Below are 18,450 nucleotides of genomic sequence, written 5' to 3'. Positions count from 1 at the left end.
ACCAAAAGTAGATTTTGGTAAAACTGAGGGCCTCAAAAAATAACAGTAGGTAACATATCACATAATCACAAAAGTTTTGTAGGTTACATGGTTATGAAAAATCGCAGACAATTCGTACCACAGCATGTAATTGCCAAAATAAAAATGCAATGCTTCTGTCAACAATGTATTGTCTTAACATAATTAAACGGTGTTTTTCCTAAAATCTCATTTTTAGCTTTACCATTATGTTCTACTACCTACTTTTACTATATCCGATTTATTTTATGGGAACTGTTATATGGTGCGATCACTGCGATCAACAATTATTTAGATAAGGGGCGGCTGTGACTTTGACAGTGTCAAATTTTTCGTGTCTTTGGTAACTCAACTAATAAACGTCAAAAAACTGTCACTGTGAATCAAACTTTAACGCAAAAATGGTTTTTACTTCAGAACATAAAAGATTAATCTTACTTTCATAATGACGTTTTCAATAACGGACAATAAGCATACAGCGTTGATTCCTGTTTGACTGAATTTCGGTAAAAAATTCCAAATTTAAGTTGAAACAGGTATATGCAACCAGAAATACTTCTATGCATTCCAGAGCATTTGTGGATATAGGTATAGTACTCCCAGAATTCTGACGTTTTAGTTTTTCAAACTGACAAAAATTAAAAAAAAAACGTGTCATTTCTTTGACATTTCCCGTTTTTTGTGAAAAAACAAAGAGTTTTTGGGAAAATGTTTATTGTCCTCATAAACGCGTAACGGCAGAAGTATTTTCATTATAATCGCCATAAATCAGGATCATGTCTGTTTTCTCATCTTTCGAATCGTCGTATTTTAATTTTTTCGTAATTGTCAGTTGTGACAAATAAAATAATTGAAAGCAAAGCCATCGTGCCTATCGGCGATCCTAGTCTTGACTCATGTCACAAGGCTTGCGGCACAGCACAACCAACTACGCCCGCAACGCCTACTGCGACTGGACAATCATTTATAATGACCTTGTAAAAATAAAGGACCCCATTTTTGTTTTATTTTATTTTTTTGACAAGAAAAAAATGGCAAAGTGAGGGACGATCAATAGAAGTTGGTTAAAATCAGGAGAATAAAAACAAATTTTAATAATTATGTATGTATGTACAAATATTGAATAAATATCTACCCAAGGCATGATTCAACATTACACCAACCATTACTTTAACTAATTAAAAACAGGGTGAATCGTGGAATAATGTGAGGAGTTATTTTAATATAAGATACTTAACGGAAAAACTTCGATTCGCTCGTGAAGTCGGAAATGAAGAATATGTCAATTACGTTCTTGGGAGGTAGAAACTTGAAATTTAACATTTTGGTTACTAAAATTATAATTCCAGGCCTCAAGGTAGCAAAATTAACCAAATTGGAGTGAATGGTTGCGAACTTCACAAATTTTTTTAGAAGTGATTCACTTTTTTCTAAACAGCCTAAAATGAAGTGGTGCAACTAAAAAAAATGTATGATATGTCTTGTTCAAATTTTATTTGTTGATAGTCCCAAGTTTCTACTTTAAAAAATGATAACATTTTTACTTCCAAGCAATTCTTAATTCTAAGGTTTTTGTTCTTAAACGTCTTTTTTGAAATGGAAAAAATTGAAATTTATTCTTTCTCACACAATTACGTTATCCGAGGTATGTTGAACGTTGTAATAATTTGTGCAAATAAATAAAATACATACATATCACATACATAAAAGACTTTCAGATTTCTGAAGTGAATTAATCGAGTCCAAGAGCCAAAAACGTGTCTTGTATAATTTTCAATGCCAAAAATATATAAATCGGAGATGTTATGTACAACTATACATTTATCATCAATTTGGCGAGAAAACATTTAATCGAATCTAAATTTCCTAATATCAAAGAGTTTGCTTCAAATTTTACAAAAAATAAATACTGACATGATAAGACGTTGCAGTAGACTAATGGTGATGACCTATTGTCAACAATAGGGGAGTTAAACACCCCAAAACCAAACATATTAGTTCCACAGTCTTCAGCGATTGTGAAGTTTGAAGCTTTCCGCTTTCCAGACTTTGCACTCTTGAATAGGAATGGTGAGGGTTTTGAGTCAGCTCGGCCAACACGTGGACCGTGGCCACATATAGGAATGTTCCAGCAGAAAACAACATTGCGATGCCTGAAAATCTTGAATTGACCGATTTTCAGTCTCACTTTTTTCTACTCACCGGTCGCATTTATGGAACTCAGAGTCTCTTTCTCTTTCTGTCCAATACCAAAGTAAGTACAAATTGTCAAAACAGGAGCAGCCAGAGAAAAAATGAGTAAATGTTTTCTTATCCTTTGCCTGAAAAACCACGTATACAGTTTTATTCGAGAAATGGTTCAAAGCAAACCTGTCAATTCCTTCGTGTAGTAAGAATGTGACTAGACCGAATGCTGCTGGTGCTTTGTGCAACATAATCGCCAAGAACACGATGATTTCTACGTCAGCATGGCTCGTCGTCGCTGCAGCTCCCAGAGCGACACCATCAGCAGCTGCATGAACTACTAAACCAATAGTAGCTGTTATGTTACGTTCTGATGGACTTACATTCTCATTTCTACTTTGTGAAATCTGTGATTCAGTTTATATTTGTTATGAAACATCTCACAAGGAGTATTACTCACTTGATCAACCATAAGCATAAAAATGAACCCCAACACAAGACTTATCCCGATCACAGACAAAACATCTTTATCTTGATGAGGTTCAGTTTGATTTGGAGTATCTTTCGATACATTTTCGTGCAGCAACGAGCGGACACCCTCCGGTATAATTACAGCTAGAGCTGTACCGACCAACAGTCCTGCTCCAAAAACAGTAATTCGTTTTAGTTTATCCTAAAAATAACTAAAGTGAGAAAGAGTTTGAGAAATACATTGAATCACATAAGTTTCAATTCCAACTTACATGAGAGGGTAGTCTCAGGGTAAGATAAAAAATGTGGTCTACATGTGGCAATATAAGTCAATAAAAATTCTGTACTTTGCGCACAATAGATACTGGGTAATTGCGCCTGCAATTTGTTTTAGACAATGGTTTGTTATTGTATTTTGGAAATTAACAATTTTTGTCGACACATTCAAATAATTCATGTAGGTTTCACAGTAACATGTTTCATGTTAATTTTGGTCAGATTAATTTAACATTAATAGGAACACTTTATAATATGATTTATTTCACTGTTAATTATATCAAAGCTACTTATCGCAACGTATGTGATTGCCCTAAATGTTTCTGATATGGTCAAAACATGTAATTACAAATAATGTATTACAGTAATTATTAATTAATTTAAAAAATGCGGACTCTTACCTCCGAAAAGCTGAAGAAGAGTGGTATAGAACCAGCAAGAAATGATCCTATCAGCATAACCAAAATTAACGATATTAACATAAATGTTTCTTCCATTTTTGTGTACTACCTCTTACTAACGTATAAATTAGAAACGTTGTTGTTATAAATATTTTTAAAATGCATACGTATCACAATAGTTTGTTACATTAAATACAAATAACAAACGTCACATACCAGCGTTCTAACCTAATATTTTATTTTGACAGCCAACGATTTGACGTATGACGTGTGGCAGTTTTGGTCTTGCCGGCTATGCGACGTATAGTCGATTCTAGTTAAAAGGGTGATATGACTTTGTGATCTTTGCTTTGTTCTTAATGAATTAATTTAATAAGAGCAAAAAATTGTACAGGTTTTGTATTTTAAAGAAACATTCTTTGAAAATGAGTGTAAAGAAGAAATTCCTTCGAAATGTGATTATTGGAGTTAGGTTTTCATAAAGTTTTCTGCGTTGAATTTAATGTTTCTCCATACAGTCTAAAGTAGGTAATAAAATTGCTTAAATTTGTATCGTTGATTCTTGGCCCCCTTGTGCTGCCACTAAGTGGAATAAAAAAAAGTATAATCTATGCCAAAAGATAACAATTTAAAAATTGATCAACCATAAATTTAAGAAATTTTATTCCATACTTTACTTTTGCGCTATACTTATAACAAGGGAGATAGTTGGAATTATTGCATTTTTTAATTAATATTAAAATGATGTTTATATAGGTATCCCAAAAGATGCGTCATCTAGCAGTGTCATGGAGTACCGAAAAATATGTAAAAAAATTCAACATCTTTAATTTTTGAAGATATGGGACTCTATAAAGACTCCACAAGCAAGGTCAAAATTTAGAAGTAAACGACTTAGTTCAACCAAAATATTTATTTTGGATGTACAGTCGATGGATAAATAAAACTGGGACAAAAATGACAATCACATAAGTCAAAATTTACAAATTTGCATCGTTTAATTACGGCTTTATCACAAATAGGTTAACTTTGGTATGACATGTTATATAGACACTGACAAATATATTGACAATTCAATGGTCTGATTTACATAGATTAAATTTTAAGTGTCCCAGTTTTATTTGTCCACCGACCGTATGTACAGTTAATTTCAAAATTATAGAGTACACCTAATTTTCTACAGTGTGAAATGCACTTACATTTTTTTGTCAATGATCAATGTCAATTTTGACAAATAAAATGCCTAATCTAACCGAAAACGCGAAAGTGCTCATTCTTTCCAAATTAGAAGAAGGGTGGTCGATCCGGAGGGTAGCCCAGGACTATAACATCGCGAAGAGCACTGTGCAGAGGTTAAAATAGACGATATTATGGTGTTTTAAAATATCAGCGACATTTTATGTTGTCAAACTTACTAACCTATATAAAAAATATGACGCTCAAATTTCAAAAATCCATCTTTACATGCGGAAAAAACTGTAATAAATCGACTTCTTGATTTTTGAGGTGAACTCGATAATTTTGAAATTAACTGTACAACTCATCGCTTTGAAGAGTTTGAGATAAAAAAAAATTGGGGTTTAAAATCATTAATAAAATCTTCACTTTAACAATAAGCGGGACTAGACGGCAACATAGCCAGTGCACATGTTACAACGATAGATTGTTTCTCTCTCGTACCTCGCTCGTATTTTAAACCTGTTCGTGTAGTAATAAAGGATAACTTTTTACACTTATATATATCTTAAATAACTATTTATCGTCTTGTATAATAAATAACTATTAAATCCATAATAGCTATTTATGTAACAAGTCCATAATGTACCCAATGCTTTATTGGACGAGTCGAGTTTATGGACGAGCGAGCGCAGCGAGCGAGGCCATAAATAGAACAGTCCAATAAAGCATCATTATGGACGAGTTGCATACAATATTTTATGTTCGACAGCATTATTTGTTCAAATTACAAAAAAATAACAGTGACATCTATTGGGTGGTATAAAATGATTGTGGCCAAGTATGGCAACTATGTACGAAAATTTATGTGGCAACTGTGTGAATGGGGTAGAGTTGACATTTGTATGACATTTCATAAGCGTGCATTTGATTTTTTCAATTCCATTACACATTGATTTGACAACTTACAAAATTGCGGGACTATGAACTGTCAGGGAAATGTCAACTCTACCCTACCCACACAGTTCCCACATACATTTTCGTACATAGTTGCCATACTTGGTCACAAGCCACAATCATTTTGAATCACCCAATATGTATGTATAGTGAAATTAAATTTGTTTAATTATTTTGAAAAAAAAAGCCAAGTTGCACTAAACAAATACGAAAAGGCAGTTGAACGTAACAATGAAATAATTTTGCATTTTGCTATTTATCCTCGTCATCGTCGCTGTTTTCTAAGTCCGAATCGGAATCTTCAACCAAATTAACAATAATTGAGGATATGTCATGCATGCTAAAGTTTCCCATAAGCCTTGTTCTTGTTCTTCATTTAAAATTTTGTACATACTTCTGGGACTGAAGCCTGTACAGCACTTAGGAAGAGTTTTATTTTAGATTTGGATTTACCGAAAAAACATCCGCCACTGCTTTTACAATTTTGCACTTTACGTATTTACGTTTCTCCATGAGTAATTTCTTTTATTTGTAAAATGTGCTGCTTCGTGTGCTTGCTTATTGATGCTTTACTCCGTTTTGGAAATTCATTCATTTTGGCACTGACATTAAGACAATAATATGACAATTTAAATCATTGTCAACTGTCGAATTTTCATTTATTTTGTAAAAAAATTTAACAAAAAAAAAAGTTCCAGTTAGTTCGTCATTACAAAAATGAATGCATTATAAAGTCATGATTTTTTTATTTAATGTACGTAGACATAACTAGCAACTTGCTAATTTGTGATCTGTTTTTTTTTATTAAAATTTGTAATGAGCTTATTTGCTTTTCTTTCTGTTTTTTGGGTTTGTTTCTTTCTCCATTTAACATATTCACTAATTTTTTATGGATGTAAAGCATCCTATTACATGTACATATTACATTATGTAATACTTAATAATGATTTCAAATTGCGGTTTATAAATCAGTTACAATGTTTTATTCATATAATCCTTCGTTTATTTCTTACAAAATATACTTTTTCAAATTAAAAATACTATAAAATATTTATATAGGAAATAGAACAGTCCAACAATGAATACAATTTTAAAGATTTTATCCACGTAACGCATACTGTAAGATAAGATCAATTAACTTCGCCTGAATTATTAAGAAAGTTACTTACACTTTCATGCGTTTTATGGCCAGTGGAATGTCTTCATCCTTTTCTTTTAAAATGTAACGACGGGCACCTTTTAGACAATCAATAAAGTACTCTTTCTTATTCAGATCATTTGAATCTAATTTAAATATTGTCTTTTCTTTGGAATTCATCTGACTTCGAAGAGTTTTCATGTTTTCTTTTTTAAAGTTCCATTGTCTGTTAGTGTAGTATTCTAAAACCTCGTACCCTTTCAAAATTCTTTTTTGGGCTCTTACTAAACTGCAAATGTATACTTGATTAATTTACAAATTTTAGTAAATCAACTAAAGACCCTACAAGGGTTTAAATCCAAGTACAAGAAGAATTGGATCTATCAGTATAGCTGGCAACAACTGGAAAAAGAAAAAATCGATATTGTGGTGAAGCCGAGATTGTTTCATGGAGCCACCCGGATACCAAAGGAACGTATTAAATGGGAGACTTGTGGTAACAATGTCCTTTCCTAATTCAAATATTTCTTGAAATGTCATTTGGACTTCGTCTGAAGAAGTCAAGTTGTACACTCTTCGGCATCTAAAACATAAAAAAGTTTATTAGTGGCTACAAATTGTTATGAAATCTATTTTTTAATCGAATTATGTTCTTGATTGTTATTTCAGTGGTTACACTTTGATGGGTAACGTCTTGTTAATTAATTAATTTTATATTTTTTTCTACTTGTAGATAATAGTTCTTGTGAGGTTTTCCCGATTTTACGCAGATTAAGTAGGTTATTATTTAAATGTAAGCAGTTTAATGAATAAATATCTGCTTTCTATTTAAAATAAAATCTAATAAACACGTCCACCGAAGCATTTACAAATTTTGCATTCATTAAATTTCAATTAGTCCTTGAAATTTTAGAGTACCTACTATGGGGCGTATTCTGTAACTGCTCCAAGCTCCATTAAATTTTAAAGGTAGTTAAATTAAGTTGTCATAGCAATGACCAATCAGGTCTTGAAATTTTAAATTTTAAAAGACGTAAAAATTTTAACACCCCTTTAAAAATTACAGAATACGCCCCTTTGTGTTCGTCTTCCAAATCACATTTATGGAAACAGTTTTTTCTTCAAACGTCTGTAAAATATGACATTATACTGCTGGACTGATAATGCTAAAGTGTGACTTCATTGCCATGGTATCTGACGAGCGGCAGATAAAATTATTATCTCCGCTGACAAGCGGCAGATAAAGTAAACTAGCTAAATCATTTGTACTCGTACGTTTTTTCGATAAAATTTAGTGTCAGTGTCAAATTTCTTGCGTGGTAATCGTTTTCGTTGTAACTTTTGTACCATTTCACTTTCATTTGCTCTTCATTAGCGTTGACCACGGACCGTAATGAGGTGAATTTTGAATTTTTAAATTCGCAACTTCAGCCAGTGCAAATCGTCTTCAAATGTCTTGGTGGTTTACGGCTTAAAATATTTCCGCCTAGTTTGATTACACCCTGTATATAAATTTGTACCTGTGAGTTATGAAATCGTATGCGGTGCAGATCATGCAAGTGGCCGCAACATCGACAGGAATGTAGTCGAGATAAAAGTCTCCTCTTCCATACATTGTTCTAATGACTCCTTTTCCAGCTCCAATTAGAAGTCCCATGGGACCATTCATATTATCTGTCCATCCCGGAAGAGGGTCTTTCCAAATCGGAATGACTAAAGAGTGATAATATTCAAATGATTCTTGAATTTAACACTTAAAATTACCTGCAGATGGTCGCAGAATTATCACCGGCAATTTATCTATTTGCTCGTGAATTAACCCCTCTGCGAGGGCTTTGGTAAATGTATAATTATTAGCTCTCACTCCTCTTATTTTATTCGCAATATCATTCAGAATTGCTTCGTCCATCCATTCACACATTTTAATAATACGATGGGGATCCTTTGGCGCTTCATATATTTTATCACAGAGAATTTCTTGATCTTCTTGGCAGTAAGCTGTAGAGATGTGACAAAACAACTACAAAAAAAACTGAATAACACTTTAAACAGTTAAGGATCAACTCACCAGTAATTGTTTACATTCGCTGGCTAAATTCAACATGAGTTTTGTGCCCCTAACATTAAGCAAAACTGCATTTTTTAAAGGTTCATCAAACCTAACTGAAGCCCCTGAATGGTAAATAATTTCAGTTTCTTCAGTCAGTTTTTTTCGATCGGCTTCAGCGAGACCCAGATTTGGGGCGCTTAAGTCACCCGCGACGGCTTCAACTTTGTCGAAAACGGCATCTCCTTGTTGTTTTTTGACAAGCTCGAAGAGCTGTGAACAGCACGTCAGTAAAAATATTAAAAGATTTTTAACTTACAGGTCCGCTGAAGATTTGTTTTAGGCGTTCTTTGCTGTTCTTATTCGATTTGGAGCGAACGATGAGGTACATTTTTTTCACTCCGGGACAGGTTCGCAACACTTTTTCTATAAGAACTTTTCCTAAGAAGCCAGTGCCTCCGGTAATCAGTAATGTTTTGTTGACAAATAACTCCGAAATTCTGTTAGTTTCGTTTTCCACCATTTTTACTATTTTGTTGAGAGACAAGTCTGTCGAAAGCACTATAACCGGACACTAACATTGAAACATACAACATTCGAAATATATATGAATCCCCTACCTTACCTTCGAAATTCTTACTACGCTTATGCTACCATGAACGTAACGAAGATATTAAATATTAACAAGAGAGAATTGACTATGTGACTGTGGCAAAAGTAAAGGTAAAGAATATTTTTGCAAGTTTAAATAGTATGCTTTCGACACTAATTGTTGTAGTACCTACACCGATTTTTTTGCTGGTATTTTTATTTCTTTATTACTAATTAATTAATGTTTCCAAAAATATAAAAACACCACATTAAATTGCAATATTTTTGTTTGGTATAACATTTCTGAAAACAAATATTATTTTATTATTAAAATAAATAACTACAGTTCATAAAAATTACATCACAGTATAATTTTGGCAGGGAAGTAAAACGAACAAAAGAATATTTTAATGTTCAACAGTGACATAAGAAGTTTAACAAAAAATTTTATAACAGTTATGAAGCAACGAATTTTAAATTATTCGGCATATCCTCGTTAGACGGCTGATAAAAAAATATTAAAAATTGTATTTCGATTTTATTTTATCGGATAACATCAGCTCTAGCTCCGTTAAAAGTAAAGGTGTGTTTCCCAGTTAGGGAGGCCGAATTAACTATTTTATATTAAGTGCGTGAAGTGAATGTTTTTTGTGCATGAAAAGGTCTTTTACGCCAAGACGGAGGTCGAGGCAGTATAAGCCTTTGAATGCACAAAAACATCTTCACGCATGAAATATAAACAATATTTATCTTCAAGCGGTCGAAAATCGCGCGTATATCTCCATAAAGATGGTTAAAGTGTATTTTTTTTCTGAGCGTAGTAGAAGTACCGTGAGATCATTTAAATTTATAATTAAAGGAGGCTAAGACTTTAAAATTATATTGGCAACACCGCTGACACCTTGATTTGAATTGTCAAAATGACGCTTTAAAATTTAATACAAAATATGAAACGGCGAGTTAACAGTTGTATCCAAGCTAGATGTTTGATACTGTTAATTGTGAAGCACCACTTTGACAAACCAAATCAAGATGTCACTGGTGTTGCCAATCTAATTCTCAACTTCAATTATAAATTTAAATGATCTCACCCTACTTCAAGTCCTAGGAGTAGAAGTGTCCCAGAGGCAGCTCGACTGAATCAAATGTAAGGTCAGTTGAAGCATTTGTCACGATTAATTTATCTATTACAATTATCAATTACACGAAATATTTAATAATTAAATTATCCCCCATTAAAATAAAGCCCCTAAGAGAGCGAAATAACGAAATTATTATCCAATATTTAATCGGCCACTGTGGTTAAAGACGCGCGTCCGATGTGGGCGTGTTCATGGATGTCAAAATCTTAGGGATTCTCAGTAAGATGATAGCTAGGTAGGTATAGTCGCCACGGAGATATACTGATAATGTATTCAGTCCCCATAACGAGGAGGCTGGCAACGTCTAAGTAGTTTATTAGGGATAAGTGCTTGGACAAGATATTTTTACCTGTAAAGACTGCCTGAGGAACGCCAGGTAGTGCTGACCATCTAAAGCGGTTCCTTTGTAAAGGTTATAAACCAAATCCGCTAACAGTGACAATCGTTATTGAAGTTAAGTACGGGACTGAATACATTATCAGCATATCTCCGTGGCGACTCGCGACTATATAACTTTATTCAATGCCGTAATACTTACGACAGAATTCAGGAGGTTAAACCTCTGAACAGACACGTTCTGGGTTCGGACTTAACTCTAAAATGATTCTGATTGTTCTGATTGTCGAGTACAAGTAGGTATTTATATGGATGATTGTTGAATAACGATAAGCGATTGATGATGTCTTACTGAGTTAAAGAAAAATAGATCTATTAGAGTTTACATGTAAATTAGTAATGTGTATGTACATGATAATACAGGGTTATTCTAAATGATTGTAGTCGAAGTAGGCGTGAAAACTGAATGTAAAATTTATGGTTGCCGCTCCACATAAAAAAACATCAAAATGATGTGAATAGTGAGTACACACCGTTCACACACGGGAGTCAAATTGGGTGCAAAACAACTCAATATATCTGAATTCAATCGTTAATTTAACAAAAACAAATAAAAATCTCATCACCGCACTTTTCACCTAAAAAGTGATAGTGACAGCGACAAAACTGACAGTTCACATGAAAGCGGCAAAAATGTAATAACATGGGCATGGCCTACTTCGACTACAATCATTTAGAATAGCCCTGTAGAAAGGTCATAACAAAATGTCAAAAATAGCGCACGATTGCCCCTTCAGTCTTCAGTATTAGTAAGTAGACAGTTGTAAGTTGTAATTGTTTGCTATTTGTGTTTTGATAATGTTTGTTATATTTAGCGAATATAAATGAGTAGTAAAAGTTCAGGATCTAAAAATTACAAATCTCGATCGTTCACCATTTTGGGAAAGTTTTACCTGGAGATTTTTTGAAACTACCTCGGATAATTTAGGTAGTGTTATTGACTTTACTAATATGTAGGTATTATGGAAACTTCAATACCAATAATAATACAAGGGAAGTAGGAACATAAATGTAAGATAATTGTTATATAAGTAATGTATAAAACTGCAGAAAAAATAAATAAATGAGTTGAGATACCCGCTTTTGAATTCAAACCAAAAGCCAGGATAGTACCGATGTCGGTACCACCCAAAGTACATAAACAGTATAGGTATGCTAGACTCGCACAGTGACACTGCGCATGTCCAGGGCTGGCAGTTTGTTACGTCACTGGTGGAAAGCAAAGCCCCAGACTCGTCCTCTGTGCCTGTATGGCAAATTACAACAAATAATGTTAAGGAATTAAATTATGCCATAATAAAATCATCTGAAACATAGTAGGTATATTACACTATAAGTGATGAAAGTGCCTGATTTTTCAACGAGCAATAAGGTACCTGATCCAAATAAGGCCCACCTAATTTTTGTGTTCAAATATCGGTTAGTAAAAACAAGTAAGAAATTTGGATGCGGGTTGTAAATGAAAGTTTATTCTTTTCCTAACATAATAGCATAAACATATAAATAAAAAAAATAATAACAAAGAAGTTATTCCTTTTTCAAAAAAACATTGTTTGTGGGCCTTATTGCGTACGATGTGCTTAATAAGGCCCACCCATTAAATTTTCGATAAAAGTTAATAAAACATCATTTTCCTCTAGAATACTTAAATAAAAACAACTTTCACTTGCATGAACCACACAAATAATCCACATCATTATCTTTTATTATATTTTATTAGGCTTTTATTAGCTTCGTGGTACCAAACGGAACAATTCTTGCACATACGCATACTTATCATTTCACAGGTGTCACATCAGGGACGATACCAACTTCCCTTATTTGATTTTCTGTCAAAATAATAATTCAAGAATAAAGCCCACTACGGTGTTAATAAGGCCCACTCCTTTGCCGGGCCTTATTAAAACCAGCTCACATTAAAGGGTATAAGATATGATACGAAAAGAAGCTAAAAGCAGATTTGAAATAAATGCATGCAATGAAAAAGAACTTTCCAAGGAATACTGCAATGCTATTTTCAAACAGAAATTTGTGGTAAATACCTTAAAATCTTACATTTACTTTTCCCGCTGTTTTTCAACACTGGTATTTATTGTAGATACACTTGCAGACAGTTACATTTTGAAAACTTCTGAAGTTTCAGATTTTGCCGCTGAAGTGGCTTGCAAACGCAAACATAGCAAATATAGTTCAATTATTTCGTCAAATTACGTATTTAAAGATTTAGCCTTTGAAACCTTAGGCCCTTGGTGCAAAGAAGCCATCGATTTCATTAATGTCATCCGAAACCGACTTATTGCAGAATAAGGTGATTCAAAATTAAAGAAACTCTTTTTTGAGAAGATATACCTTGCCATTCAACGTGGAAACGCTGCAAGCATTCGGGGCACTTTTCCAGATTCCGCATTATTATCGGAAATTTTTGTATTGTAAAACAAAAAATGTATGTACTTAAATTGATTAATTATACAGTGCGTTCGTAAAGTTCGGAATAAATTCGATAAAACTGTAAGTATTAATTTCTGAGAAAAATCGTTGAGCAAGTCAACTTTGTTTTTAAAAAGTGCATATTGTTCAGTGCTTTGCTTATATTGACAGCTTGTCATCTCTTAATAATGACGTCATCAATAATAATTGTTTTAAATGACAACCCCCATTTTTTTCTTATTTTTCTGGTACGCCTTCGTATTAGCTAAACGATCAATGAAAAAAAATTGACACCTTACATAACAATTTTTTTGAGAAAATTACAAATTTTACTTCAAAAAATTTAATTTGATTTTTGCTTTAATTTTTTTTTCAATAGATTTAGTTACAATGGAAGATTTATTTTAATAGACCAAACAATTTAGAACGATTTGCGATAGAGAATTCGCACTGAAACGGAACAAATAAGCCCTGACATTATTGAGCGCAGTGTACAAAGTGTCGGTGAGAGCCAAATACTTGTCGGAAGGCAATCTCAACATTTGCGTTAAATTTTATTGTTAACCTGAGATGTTTGTTTGATTTTGTTTGAGGCCAATTAAAATTTTTACATTAAAAATTAAGTTAAATTTTTTAAGTAAAATTTGTCATTTTCTCAAAAAAAATGTTATGTAAGGTATACATTTTTTTCATTATTCGTTTAAGTACTAAGAAGGTCTACCAGAAAAAGATGAAAAAAGTGAAGCTTGTCATTTAAAAAAATTATTGATGACGTCATTATTAGCAGACGACAAGCTGTCAACTTAAATAACGTACTGTACAACATGCACTTTTTAAAAACAAAGTTGACCTTATGACCAAAAAGTGGCCAGTGACTGCACCGGGCTCTCAGGGGTGTTTCGGGGCATAGGGTGTGGGTTCAAAAAATGAAAATGGGCGCCAGGCAACTTGCTTTTGAGCTTGGTTGAACTTGCCCAGCTGCCGGGACAAGTGCTCTAATTATACCCGCCTAGGGAGTATGAACAGATACTCGTTGATGATACAATTAAAATTGGTTTATTCGGTCCAAAGCAAAATTCTCACACAAAATTTGTTGTGTCGCTTTAGCACTGGTTCACACGAGTGTGATAACGGTTCGCATGTAACCAAATAGTAAAAAAATGCGGAACCAGTAGGTACTTTTAGATGATCTTAAAATTTATGTGGTCTCAACCAGAAAAGCTTTTCTCTTACAATAGACCGAGATTAACTTAAATTAACAAGATATTCTAAGACGAGTAATAAATGGTTTTAAAAATCCTTGAAAGGAAACCCTCCCGAACCTTCAACTTCCTCCTGGTCTGGATTGAGCAATAAAATGAAACTGAAGTAAACCCAAGGTCAAGGCTTGGATTTCACCTTGACGATAAATAAAAATTGATTCCTACAGGAAGGGGTGAAGTCGGTGGAGCTCCGAAATGTTGAAATGGAAACTTTAAATTTTCTAAGTTGACATTTGAAAGTGACTGCAAAATTGTTGAAAAAAATTCTTACTGTTTACAAAATACAAAAAATTTACAAGAAGATGCAGAAATTGTTTAGGTGAGAAGCGGGAAATTCGAGGCGCTCAAAAACTTGAAATTATCCGCAATAAATGTGAGTGTAGCCACTTATCTTTTGCCGGCTGGTAGTGCGTCCTCGGAAAGCGTCCTGTTGACTTGCGATAAGGTTCCTTAACGGTAGCGTCACGACGTGACCTTGACGTTTTCAAAATGCGTGGCCGGAAACGAGATGATGCTCCTTACGTAACGATAACTGGTCTGGCGATGACCCAAACGAATGATGTGGCGAACGGCCACCCTCAAAACGATAGCCCAAAAGTACGATATGGCGAAGAATCACCCTAAAGAACGATGGTTCAAACGGACGGCGTGTGGTCTGGCGATGACCACCCTAAAGAACGACCCCTAACGAATTGTCGTTAGTGTTGCGAAAGTCAACCGATTCGGTAATTACCTTTCCGCTGAAAGGGGTTGCTCCACGATAAATTGAAGGAGGACTTTCCGGTACTCCTTCACGGTACGGTAACGGTAATTGGCTCGAACTACCCCTAATAGACGAAAGTTAGTGAAGTGAATTCGCTAATGAAGGATAATTACCTCTATCTCGCTAGATGACGAGGGGTTTCTCGACCACGGTAAACGGTAACGGTAGCGGTACGGTACGGTAATTTTCGGGCTCTTCGACGGCCCCGAAGGCTGGCAGCGCCGGACGATAAGCGCCATGGCGTTCGGCAATCCGCTCTCGGGGATGATTGCGGATCCCGAACGCCACGCACGTGATTCGCAGCTCGCGACTTGCGGCACAGCCGCCCGCTCGGCGGTCGCCGACCGAGTCCTCTAATTTCCGCTCGCGATGGGTTTTTTTGGTTACCCCCGAATCTAGGATAGCTCACACGAAAGATCTGGACCTTATTCCGTTGGGCGGTAATTGCACGGACCGCGCATCTTGATGACTACTTCCGGCGGTACTACACTTGCGCGCTAAATGACAGATGGTCGATCATGGCGCCGGTTTGTTTACATTGGACATCACCGATCGGAAAATTCAGATGTTGAAGTGGTAATGTGTCGGTGAGTCCGCGCGTAATTCACGATAGATGGTCCTTCCAAAGATTTGATCCAAAAACGATGTCCGCAGATGATCCCGATGCGCTTAGGACTCGCCGAGATACTACTACGCTTGCGACACCAGGCGCGGCATCACAGCGTGATCCCGACGTGTCCTCACAAAACGGACCATAAGCGAACGACGGTACGAAACTGGAAGAACGACGATATGGCTGGCACCAAGACTCTACAAAGAAAAGATAAACTAAAAATGAATTGACTGACGACACAAACAAAACTGAACGTTCTTGAAATGAGCGTCCCGAAAAAGGTTACTGCAGGGTGGGCGCGTCGCGACGTCATGTGCCGTGCGCTGTCTTGCTAGTTCCTGATTTTCGAACAGCGATCTTATTGTCCCGCGAGCATAAGTAGGACCTCTTGGCCTCCTACCCCGGCCACAACGAATAGTGGCACTTTGACCTGCTACAACCTCTTCGAGGATTTTTCTCAGAAATTAATACTTACAGTTTTATCGAATTTATTTCGAACTTTACGAACGCACTGTATGTAGAATTTTAAAATTCAATTTTTTTTAAGAAATTTGTAGTATCAATGCAGTGACCATGTTGCTAGGTAACCAACAGAAAACAGTGCGTGAAGTGAAAGACAGAAAAGGTTAAGTGTGTGAGATCGCATTTCATACTGTTATGTATTGTTTCTATAGTTTTAATCTTACTAACAATGTAAAAAAAAAATATATTAGGTAGGAAAATGACCCACTTCACCCATAGATAACTGTGCGTGAATACCAATTTTTTTAATCAATAATAGAAAAATTTCATTTTGGAAGTAGTGAGTTCAAAGAAGCAATTTACCACTAGTTACAAAAAGATAAACTTTATAAAACTACAATGACATACAAAAAGTTAACTTTTTGCATAAAAATTCGATAAAGTATATTTTGTTGTTACTCAAAGTGATAGATATGAAAACAACCATTAGCTTTAAAATTGTTTCCGATAAATGAATTTAGTTCATTTTGAATATCAGCACCATGTGTGTCAAACTTATGACTTTGATGCATAAAATCGGAAATTTTCTTGGAATAACTCCGTTAAAAATCGATACAGCAACTGTCGGTAAAATCCAAAAATGGTACAATTTATTTATTTTATTGCTTTTTACAATTGGGGCTATTATATCGATTGCCAGTCGTCGTAGTATAAAACATGGGAATTCACTAAGCGCACTTTTCTTTTATTCGACTGAAATAATATTGTATGCATTCACCTTTTACACCACGATTGTTTCAATTTCTTTCAAACGTCTACATTGGTATCAGTTTTACAAAAATCTACAAATTGTGAAATGTCCCACTCAAATTCAAACTTCGTCTGTCTACACAGAATTCTTTATAATTGTCATATGTTCTGTTGGAACTGAAATTATGGTAGCTTGTGCTTTGTATCAGCAAATAGAATTCGATTATTTTCGTATATATTTTACGCCAGGGATTCAGCTGGTGTTGCAAACGTTTTACAAATTTTTTCTTTACACTGCTGTAAAAATGTTGCACTTGAGGTACACACATTTGACACATTTATTGTCAAAACATTTAAACATTCCTTCAAGAAGTTCTCTTGTTGTTATGAGACAAACAACTGCAAGTACGTATTTGTTACAAAAAACTGTCAACATTTTTAATGATTTATTTGGATGGCCCATTTCTTTTTTTATCTACTACACCATCCTGTCAAGCATCGAAGCAATCTATAATGCTGGTCGCATTAAATCCGCTGACAGCGTATTGATAATACTTGTTCGAGTAATACCGGCTTTTGTGAGTTTTCCAAATGTTTTTTTCCAAAATTAATATTTTACTATTTCAGACGTTGACTATGGTTATAATTTTAATGTGCCAGGCAACATCTGATGAAGCGAAGAAGATTCTACGTCTTGCTTACGAATTGAGAAGTAATTACTTTGAAGCTAATTCCGAAGACCAGACTGAATTGCATGAATTGACTAAACAGATTAAACATAATTTACCAAAATTTTTAGCTTCAGGCTATGGAGATCTTGGAAAACCTACAATTTTAAACATTTTAGCCACTATTATAAGTTTTCTTATTTTTGTGTTACAATTACCCGACAGTAACAATAGATAAAAGAGAGTTAAGATAGTAACGATAGAATTAATATTATTGTATTTTTTTAAATAAAAGATGCACTCAATATTTTAGATTATAATATAATGGCATGATTCACAACCTTACCACTTTTGACACAAGTGAAAAACACACGCGACGTTTTGGGTCGCTCATTTCGTTACGGTTGATTGCGATCAACAAATCAACAAATTTTCGGTCACACTGTGTCAGCCACGGGGCGGCTGGAGGAACACGTTTTTGCCCCACAATTTTAGACTCAGACGGCCTCAGGTCTTTGGATCGTCTAGCTGCGATTCATCTTTGTCTCGTACCTCATTTCCTTCTTATTCTTCTTCTTCTCTCGTGTTTCCTCACTTCCACTTTCGTCACTTGCCGGGCAGTTATCTTCTTCCTTTCCGAACTACATCTTTCTTTTCTGTCTGTGTCTTCTCTCTCCTCGGTCCTGCAAAGAACAACGATTACCGCTT

General features: G+C 34.6%; 2 protein-coding genes and 1 long non-coding RNA gene across 9 annotated transcripts; 1 reads left to right on the top strand and 2 right to left on the bottom strand.

Moving 5' to 3' along the window:
- Nucleotides 1–1,495: 1,495 nt before the first annotated feature.
- Nucleotides 1,496–3,603, bottom strand: Zip102B (Zinc/iron regulated transporter-related protein 102B). Its single transcript, XM_069046075.1, has 5 exons — nt 3,351–3,603; nt 2,663–2,875; nt 2,389–2,609; nt 2,221–2,339; nt 1,496–2,171 (listed from the first exon to the last, which is right to left on the bottom strand). The coding sequence occupies exons 1-5, from the start codon at nt 3,444–3,446 to the stop codon at nt 1,954–1,956; spliced, it is 867 nt and encodes a 288-aa protein (XP_068902176.1). The 5' UTR covers nt 3,447–3,603; the 3' UTR covers nt 1,496–1,953.
- Nucleotides 3,604–6,449: 2,846 nt separating this feature from the next.
- Nucleotides 6,450–15,638, bottom strand: LOC138129775 (putative fatty acyl-CoA reductase CG5065). Of its 7 annotated transcripts, none has more exons than XM_069046068.1 (10): nt 15,363–15,638; nt 15,220–15,313; nt 9,289–15,170; nt 8,988–9,229; nt 8,690–8,941; nt 8,386–8,641; nt 8,142–8,334; nt 6,968–7,204; nt 6,653–6,910; nt 6,450–6,600 (listed from the first exon to the last, which is right to left on the bottom strand). In XM_069046068.1, exons 4-10 carry the CDS (start codon nt 9,189–9,191, stop codon nt 6,510–6,512), a joined length of 1,491 nt encoding a protein of 496 aa, XP_068902169.1. In that variant the 5' UTR covers nt 9,192–9,229; nt 9,289–15,170; nt 15,220–15,313; nt 15,363–15,638; the 3' UTR covers nt 6,450–6,509. The 7 variants fall into 7 exon arrangements, with proteins under 7 accessions (XP_068902169.1, XP_068902171.1, XP_068902170.1 ...); XM_069046070.1 differs by having other exon boundaries at nt 8,988–9,242; nt 9,294–15,170; XM_069046069.1 differs by having other exon boundaries at nt 9,294–15,170.
- A 42-nt stretch (nt 15,639–15,680) lies between these two features.
- Nucleotides 15,681–18,047, top strand: LOC138129778 (uncharacterized). Its single transcript, XR_011159379.1, has 3 exons — nt 15,681–15,836; nt 15,904–17,652; nt 17,702–18,047. It is a non-coding gene; the product is annotated as an uncharacterized lncRNA (long non-coding RNA).
- The last annotated feature ends 403 nt before the right edge of the window (nt 18,048–18,450 follow it).

Source organism: Tenebrio molitor, chromosome 4 (genome assembly GCF_963966145.1).
Source record: "Tenebrio molitor chromosome 4, icTenMoli1.1, whole genome shotgun sequence".
NCBI classification, from domain to species: Eukaryota; Metazoa; Arthropoda; class Insecta; order Coleoptera; family Tenebrionidae; genus Tenebrio; species Tenebrio molitor.
This window is presented reverse-complemented; position numbering and strand designations above follow the sequence as displayed.

Bases quoted from the DNA above. Each gene is read 5' to 3' on its own strand.
- Zip102B (XM_069046075.1), bottom strand. From the start codon at position 3,446: ATGGAAGAAACATTTATGTTAATATCGTTAATTTTGGTTATGCTGATA. The intron at 2,876-3,350 runs GTAAGAGTCCGC...AGTTATTTTTAG, and splicing joins TCTTCTTCAGCTTTTCGGAG to GATAAACTAAAACGAATTAC. The intron at 2,172-2,220 runs GTGAGTAGAAAA...CAAGATTTTCAG, and splicing joins GAGTTCCATAAATGCGACCG to GCATCGCAATGTTGTTTTCT.
- LOC138129775 (XM_069046068.1), bottom strand. From the start codon at position 9,191: ATGGTGGAAAACGAAACTAACAGAATTTCGGAGTTATTTGTCAACAAA. The intron at 8,942-8,987 runs GTAAGTTAAAAA...TGCTGTTCACAG, and splicing joins AACAAATCTTCAGCGGACCT to CTCTTCGAGCTTGTCAAAAA. The intron at 6,601-6,652 runs GTAAGTAACTTT...CTTATCTTACAG, and splicing joins GCCATAAAACGCATGAAAGT to TATGCGTTACGTGGATAAAA.